The following is a 7784-nucleotide window of genomic DNA, read 5'->3' on the forward strand; positions in this document are numbered from 1 at the left end:
GTGAGTGCTCATAAGTAAAAATAATAAATCACATTTATATAATTTTTTAATAAATATATATAAGTTGAATCCTATTACATGTAATAGTATCACTAAATTATGATAGATTTTCCCACTGGTTACATGGTGAAATTAAATAATTTCGTGAGGGTTTCCATCACGTCAACTTGTTGGCCAAGGCCAGTGTGAGGGTGTTGTCTTTGTAAAGGAATTTAGTAACAATTCCATCACGTCAACTTGCTGGCCAGGGCCAGGGCCAGGGTGAGGGTGTTTTCTTAACCTTTGCAAAAGGAATTTAGTAACAAAAGGTATCCTTAACTATGTAAAAGATATTGAGAACAAAAGGTGTACTTAGGTGGAGCAAGCGAAGTACAATTTTGCTAACGGTGGACAATTTTGTGTGCGCTCTAAACAACCACGATCACATGCATGGCCCCGGAGCTGGGAGTTGTATATCGTGGTGCCTCGTCAATCTAGCGAAGCATTTGGAATTCTTAGTAACGAAGATAACTAATAAGCGTTAGGACATTTAAAAAAGAAGGCGGACAGAAAAAGGAGTCGGCCATTCTGGAAACTTTTGGAGGGCCCAACCAAATAGAAATAATAATGAAACCATTAGTATTTATTTCAAATCCAGAGCAAAAGCAGTGAACAGTCTGGCATGACAAGGCACGGAAGACCGGACCTCAAAGTAGATTCAATCCGATTCAATAGAGGTTTGAAGTCCGCTATTTTGTCGTTTATTTTGGAGTTGGGCTGCGAGTAAAAGAACAATTCATTGTATCAGTTGCGAGGTTATTGCCCTCGATTTAAGGACAGATTTGTTACTAATATCAAATATCGGCATCACTTATCTGTCCTCGGTCTCGGCGTCAATTATTTGCCCTCAGGCTCGGTCGGATCACAGGCACAGACATGGGGCTCTGGGAGGCTTTCCTGAACTGGCTTCGAAGGTACCCATCTCCGTTACCCCTTTGCAAACTCATTTTGTTTTTATGGATTTGAACTCCTCACCTGTTGATTCCCACTCGAACGTTTTAACAGTTTTGCAAGGGCTATGGTTAGAGATTTCAATTCAATTGAATGCTAGATAACGCCAAATTTGGCTGACAATTGCATTTTTTGATCCAGATTTATCAGAGTTGGGCATAATCTGGACTGGACACAAAACTTTTGGTAGTTTAAAAAGTTAGTTAATTTGGCCATATATGTCAACTTCGATGGAAACTATTATTCCTCTTAGTAATTCAAGCGCTCTAAACCTTTCTAAAAGTTAGGGCCGAGCCACTCTTCTTATGAAGCTTTTGATAACTGTTTCGCAATTTTCTGAGATTGTATGTGCGATGGCTTATCTACGATGGTAACATGATTAAAGCCAATCCTGATACCCAAAGTCCATGTACAGAAAATTGATCATCAGCCTATGAGGCCTACCTGATATTTAGGACTTCTTTTGTTTGAATCAAAACACAGAATTGATTTTCATCAGAATTTAGTCAAACAATGTCGGCTTTTCGAGATTTCGTCTCTGTTCTTGAACATCTCAGTTATGAATTTTCATAGTAATTTTATTATCAAAGTGAAAAGTTCCTTTGGATTTATTTAGAGGAGAAATGCCTTTGGATCATTTTGCATTGAAAAATATCCCAACTGTGCATGAGGGAATTAATTAGCTTCGGGAGCTTGAATTGTATAGTGGTGGCTTTTATTTTAGTCAAGACGCCTTGCAAGGTTCTTGAATTCAACTAGGAATTCGTTTAACATTTATTTTGATTTTAGCTTTGCTGATCGCTTGACAGAATGGTTGTCTTCACTTTAACATCAGCAGAAATTCAAGTAGCAATTTAGTTAGATTTCAGTTTTGCAGATCGCTTGACAGAAATTATTCCAAAGTCGTGTATTAATCTAACTGAGTAATTGTTTGTCCTAACTTTAACAACAGTTGGATTTTGGTATTGATGATGCAAAATTGTAATGGTGAGTTAGGTAAACATGAGTTGGTCTCAGGAAATCCAAGTATTTTATAATTTATGTTAGAGGGGACCTTCATTAAAAGGGATCGTCACAGTAAGTTAGCTGGAAAGGTGATTAAGGAAAGCTCATGCTTTGACATGACTTCGTCCATTGATAAGGACTATCTATTACAATGGTTGCATGGAACTTGTTCCCACTGCTGGGGGACATCTTCCCCGAGTACCCACATTCCAGGGATCTTAGGCTTGGTAGGGGATGTTTCCTGTTGGCAGAGAATAGTTATGGGAATGATTTCAATGTTCCTAGTAAGTTTGCCCCAGAGTTTCCACTTTTCAGGGATCTGAGGAATTGGTAGTAAAGTTCCCTTTTGGCAGGGTATGACTCTGAGAATAATCACAATGTTCCGAGACAGTTGCCTGGAGTTCCAAGGACCCACATCCTAGGGATCTAAGGAATGGGTAGGGATTGTTCCCTTTTGACAAGTTTCTGTTTGTAAGGAACAATCCCAACGTTCCTGGTCATTCTTTTCACTTTCCACATCCCAGGGATCTTAGGAATGTGTAGGGAAATTTTCCCTTGGCAGTGAATAGTTCAGGGAATGATACCAATCTTCCTGGTAAGTTTCCTGCCCGAAAAGGAAGCATTCCAGCCTCCAGGATGTTTTGAGCATTTTCATGGCCTCCTAGGCCTCAGCAGGTACATGTTTTGGCATCAGCTGAGTCAAGAGTGGGTCCTCATGGGGCCAGCTTAGCTAAGAAACCCAGAAGACAGTAAAAAGCAGAAACAAATGGAAGAATATCCAAACAAAAAAGAAGACAAGATTTTAGGTATGTGTCATATATCATGTAACTTGTCATTTTGAATTTGAAGTCATTTTACTTTGTAGGCTTTTGTTCTTTTCATAATAGAGGGAGAGAGTGTTTTACCTTTCCAAGCAAATCCTTGCTGCAATATGTGACAAATCAATACTTGACCTGGTGGTTATTAGGGATGGCTATAAATCATTGTGGCCATTGTTTTAGAGGTCCTTACACCGAGGTAATTCATCTTTGGATGGAGTGTGGCATGTTTTAAAGCCATGTACACGTAGCAATTGGAACAAAGAAATCAACGACATTATTGCTCATTGTTAAAAACCTTGTTAGAAACCTGACCAGGAGACCTGTTTCTCAATCTGTTCCCCTTTTTGTTACCAGCTTGACAGTACATTCCTACATTATTTATCAATTTAATATGCATACAATAGATGGCAGGGGTTTGCATTTGTTACCATGTGAAGCCTTCTAACCCTGCTTCTTGTCCCGTTTCCATTTCTTGTTCTTATTTCTGGCAACATAGGACAGTAAATGTTACGGCCAGGTCTGTTAACTTGCTTGTGCTATATATTTGCCACTGTTGGAATGAAAAGTTTTTTTCTTCTTTCTACACCTTGAGAAATATAGGAACAAGTGGGTTGTGAGAAGTTAAGAACCCAGTTATCAGTATCACCCCATGCTAGGGACCATCTTGATACTTCATTTTAGTCACTTAGTTTTATTTTGAAAATGTTTTTCTGAACAGGCTGTAAATATATGCAACAAAGATTCTGGGCTGATGTATTTTTTTTCTACAAGAAAAAGTTAGGAGCTAATTGTGAACGCAGTTATCATCCAATTCTAGGGAGCACCTACTCTACATATTTCATTTTAGATACTTGGGCTTTTTTTGAAAATGTTTCTCTGCACAAGCTGTAAACATACACAACAAAGGTCTTGGTGCTGATGTATGTATTTCTTCAACATAAATGTTCTGTTTCAATGGTCATTTCCATTCAATGTCTGCTCTTGCTTCAAGCCAGATTGTTCCTACAAAGATGAGTTTGTTTAAATGACACCTGGTTCTCTTTCCTATTGCATCTGTTGCTGTGGAGTGTGGACGTATATATGTGATGCAAGTGTAACTATAACAGTGGTTGGCATCAAACTATCGGCCAAACTCTTAAGTTGCCCATTAAAACCTCTCTTAGAAGTCTTTGTAGTTTCAAGAATTGCACCTTAGTGTTGGCCAACAACCCCGAAACCCTATAACAGGAAAAAGACTTTATGACAATATGTTTAGTTGAAAGGAATGAATACATCTCTAATTATGTGTCAAATAATGCAGTTGAACCATTTTGTTGGCCAAACATTGACAAATTCCTGTTCATGTTTTTGCTACTCTCACAAGAGTAATCAGGTTGATCTACTCCGTCAATAGTTATTGGTGTATTTTTCAAGAAGTGTGCATAGTCTGTTGTATAATTTTGAAGGTTTTCCTTTTAGTTTCACATTAGCAAGGTTTCTTCCTGTCGGCCTGGAAAATGTCTGAAGATATTAACAAAGCTATATCAGATCTAACTACAGAATTTTATTTTTTATCATTTAATGTTCTGTTAGAATGAGAAAATTCCTGGTTCAACTCCTGCATAATGAATTTTCTTGTATGCTAGGAGTAGACAGAAATTCTAACATGTCTGAGTGTTATACACTTACCTTTAAATGTGATTTTATGAAAGCTGGCAGGGCTTACTTTTCTATAATATATTTCTGTCTTGTAAGACTGACATTCTTTCTCTTGTGTAGCCTGTTTTTCAAGCAAGAAATGGAGCTTTCTTTAATAGGGCTCCAGAATGCAGGAAAGACGTCACTAGTAAATGTCATTGCGGTCAGTAGTCGTAATTTTAGCAAAACCTTTTAAATGAGCTCTTTTGCAAAATAAATTCTTAGTGTCTCCAGAAGAAGATGACTGTTAATTTTTTCTGTATCCTTCTGTCTTTTGCTGACTACACCGCTGTTCGTTTGCAGACTGGTGGGTATAGTGAAGACATGATTCCAACTGTAAGATTTTTTTTTCAATTTTTTTGTAGCATTGCATGGTTTTATAGCATGGTGAAGGCATGATTCTGGCTGAAAATGATTAGTTTTATCATTATGTTTTGTTGTCTTTTTGTAGTATTGCATGGCTTTGTATTATGCATATGTGATTTCTTATTTTCTAAATGCATGACAGGTTGGATTTAACATGCGAAAAGTTTCTAAGGGAAATGTAACAATAAAGTTGTGGGATCTTGGAGGTCAACCTCGGTTTCGTAGTATGTGGGAGCGATATTGCCGTGGAGTCTCTGCAATTGTGTAAGCTGTCTGGACTTTTTCATTGGGTTCTGACCTAGTTTTGGTTTCTTAATAGATTATCAGCAAAATACAAAATGTTTGGGTATTCCGACAAAGTGCTCTTGACAGTCAAATTCACACTATTATTATTTTTATATATACTTGTTTTCAATAGCTGAAACCCAATGTTTGGACTGAGATAGCATAATTTCATTGTGTACATATGAAAGAAGGATAAAACTATAAGAAGGATAAAATCTACCACTCGATGCATGGCCAGCTGTGATGGTTCTAAATGATATAAGTTAAATGATAAAAAAATGTCATTTCTTCAGTAATTCTGTAAAAAATTTCAATGGTGGGATCCTTTTCTTCAACAGCTTGCATTACTATATTGAGTGAATAAATTTTCTGAAGTCTTCTCTGCAGTCATGAAGGTCACCTCAAAGTAAATGCCTTGTATCATAAAGTCTTCACAACAATGCTCTTACCATTGCCCTTGTTGCATTTTTTATATTATACTTGTTGAAAGTCTAAAGAAAAATGATATTTTGTATTTCATGGCTAGATATACCAGTATTTGTGATGTAGAATCATTTTTAGTGATTACCTTCACTTCTTTTGCAGATATGTTGTGGATGCAGCAGATAAAGACAATATGTCTATCTCCAAAAGTGAACTACATGATCTACTGAACAAACCTTCTTTGCATGGGATTCCATTGCTGGTGCTTGGAAATAAAATTGATAAACCAGAAGCACTTTCAAAGCAGGCATTGTTAGACCAGATGTAAGTGGTTAATTAACATCTTTTAGTTATTAGAAGAATTGAAATATATGACCAGTACTTGAAAAAGTGACAATGGAATCCCAAATTTCTAATTCTTTATCTGAATATTGTTTTTACAAGTGAAACTATTTCCTTAAAGAAAGGTTAAGGCTATTGAAAGTATCCTTGTTGGTTCTGAATTGTTATTTTTCTGATGTGTTTGATGGTTGCGTTTGGCAGGGGTCTTGAGTCCATCACTGATAGAGAAGTCTGTTGTTATATGGTCTCATGCAAGAACTCCACAAACATTGATGTTGTTATTGACTGGCTTGTAAAGCATTCCAAAACAAAGAGTTGAATGATCTGCAGTGTTCGTTCGGATGCATGCTATCTTTTGGAGATTGATCCCCAAGGTTATTTATTGCATAGCCTTGAATGTGAATTTGGGTACTAAAGTTGATGGGAACTGTCAATTACTGAAGAGCCGCTAAATTACTTAACTCAGGCATTCAATATTAACGTCATCCTGGTCTTGTGTTGTACATTTGAAATGCTATTGATTGAGGGTAGTGCTTAGTCTGACATTCTATGTAGTGGTTGAAGGTGTATTGGAAAAGAGTTTCTTCTGGGAATGTCATGTATTGAAAGAGGGTGACATGTGAGTGTAGTTATTGTATTCATGTTGTTTCTAAGATTGACATTGCTGGTCCTAGACCAGTTGTTGTGATGGTATCTATTTACATTATTCCAACTGTTTGATGATGGGACCTCTGGGGGCTTTTGTCACATTTGTAATGCTCCCAAACAGATAAGATATTGATGTGCACAAATTTTCCCATATAAAATCGTTTATTCTTTTGAAATTTTTATCATTGTCATACTTTTGGCTATAAACTAGAGAGTGTTTCGTCAAGTCTTCAATATTATAATTCGTTGCCCCTGTTTGCAGATATTTGACTAAATTTCTCTTATCTTTTTATTCTGCTTTTGTTTTAAGAGATTTTGATTGCACATATCTATTTCTAGCAGCGAGTTCTGTTCCATCCTTTCCCTTTCAGTTTGTGGTTGGCTAGACTGGGATTTAGCTGGCATGGGATCTTAGTTCCGTGGTCCATGTTCTATGGGCATTTGGATCCAATTCTGGAGAAATAAAATATTGATAATGCATATCAGTGTTGTATGGAAGCCCTTCTGGGACGACTTCACTGCCAGGGTTTTTTGGGAACGAATACTCCCTGTTCCTGCTCCCCGTTCCTGTTCCCTAAGAACACATGCATATTCGTGGAGGATCTTTGCTATGGATGTGCAAAACCATTGATTGGCAGTAGCTATTTTTATTTTGTTTCTGGTTATAAAATAGATATCAACTTCAAGATCCAGCATAAAACAATAGTGTTCACTATGACATCAGCAATGTGCTCATAAGATAAAGGAAAGCCTCTCGAGATGAGAAAATGATGATCATTAATCAAGTAGTAACGTGTTTAAACTGATGTGCCCCTCTACTCCTGTGAGAAGAGAATGAACCAGAGAATGTGGATGATTGTCTTTAGCATTGATCGAGGGAGTAGAACATCACCCTCTTCTGTTAAATGTTTTCAATAGGCCTGCTTATGTAATGAGTTGTTTATACTTTATAGTATTAAGTTGCAATATTTTCTATCAACATTCACTGTTTAAGGTATGTGTGGTTCTAAATTGTTCCTTCCACATCCCTGGTTTTCAGCACAAATTATGCTGGTTGATGTTTCCTGCTAGGCAGTTTGAAAACACAATATTCCTCATAGAGACATTACATTTGCCATAGCATTTTCATTATATGCTATTGTAGCTTCTTCTTATTAGTCTTTCAGGGATTTATGTATACATTTGATTTAGTTATTCTAAATGTATTGGCTTATTTATGGATTTTTC

At 36.8% G+C, this 7784-nt stretch overlaps 1 protein-coding gene across 1 annotated transcript; it reads left to right on the top strand.

The window, feature by feature from the left end:
• Nucleotides 1-750: 750 nt before the first annotated feature.
• On the top strand, nucleotides 751-6739 carry LOC149139701 (ADP-ribosylation factor-like protein 8a). The gene is made up of 6 exons (XM_089453249.1): nucleotides 751-953; nucleotides 4575-4656; nucleotides 4797-4829; nucleotides 5002-5123; nucleotides 5730-5891; nucleotides 6111-6739. The coding sequence occupies exons 1-6, from the start codon at nucleotides 916-918 to the stop codon at nucleotides 6226-6228; spliced, it is 555 nt and encodes a 184-aa protein (XP_089309375.1). The 5' UTR covers nucleotides 751-915; the 3' UTR covers nucleotides 6229-6739.
• Nucleotides 6740-7784: the final 1045 nt, after the last annotated feature.

Source organism: Pinus tabuliformis, chromosome X (assembly GCF_031772625.1).
Source record: "Pinus tabuliformis cultivar Carrire ecotype Pingquan chromosome X, CPIR1, whole genome shotgun sequence".
NCBI lineage: Eukaryota > Viridiplantae > Streptophyta > Pinopsida > Pinales > Pinaceae > Pinus > Pinus tabuliformis.

Bases quoted from the DNA above. Each gene is read 5' to 3' on its own strand.
- LOC149139701 (XM_089453249.1), top strand. From the start codon at position 916: ATGGGGCTCTGGGAGGCTTTCCTGAACTGGCTTCGAAG. The intron at 4,657-4,796 runs GTCAGTAGTCGT...GTTCGTTTGCAG, and splicing joins CACTAGTAAATGTCATTGCG to ACTGGTGGGTATAGTGAAGA. The intron at 5,124-5,729 runs GTAAGCTGTCTG...CTTCTTTTGCAG, and splicing joins CGTGGAGTCTCTGCAATTGT to ATATGTTGTGGATGCAGCAG.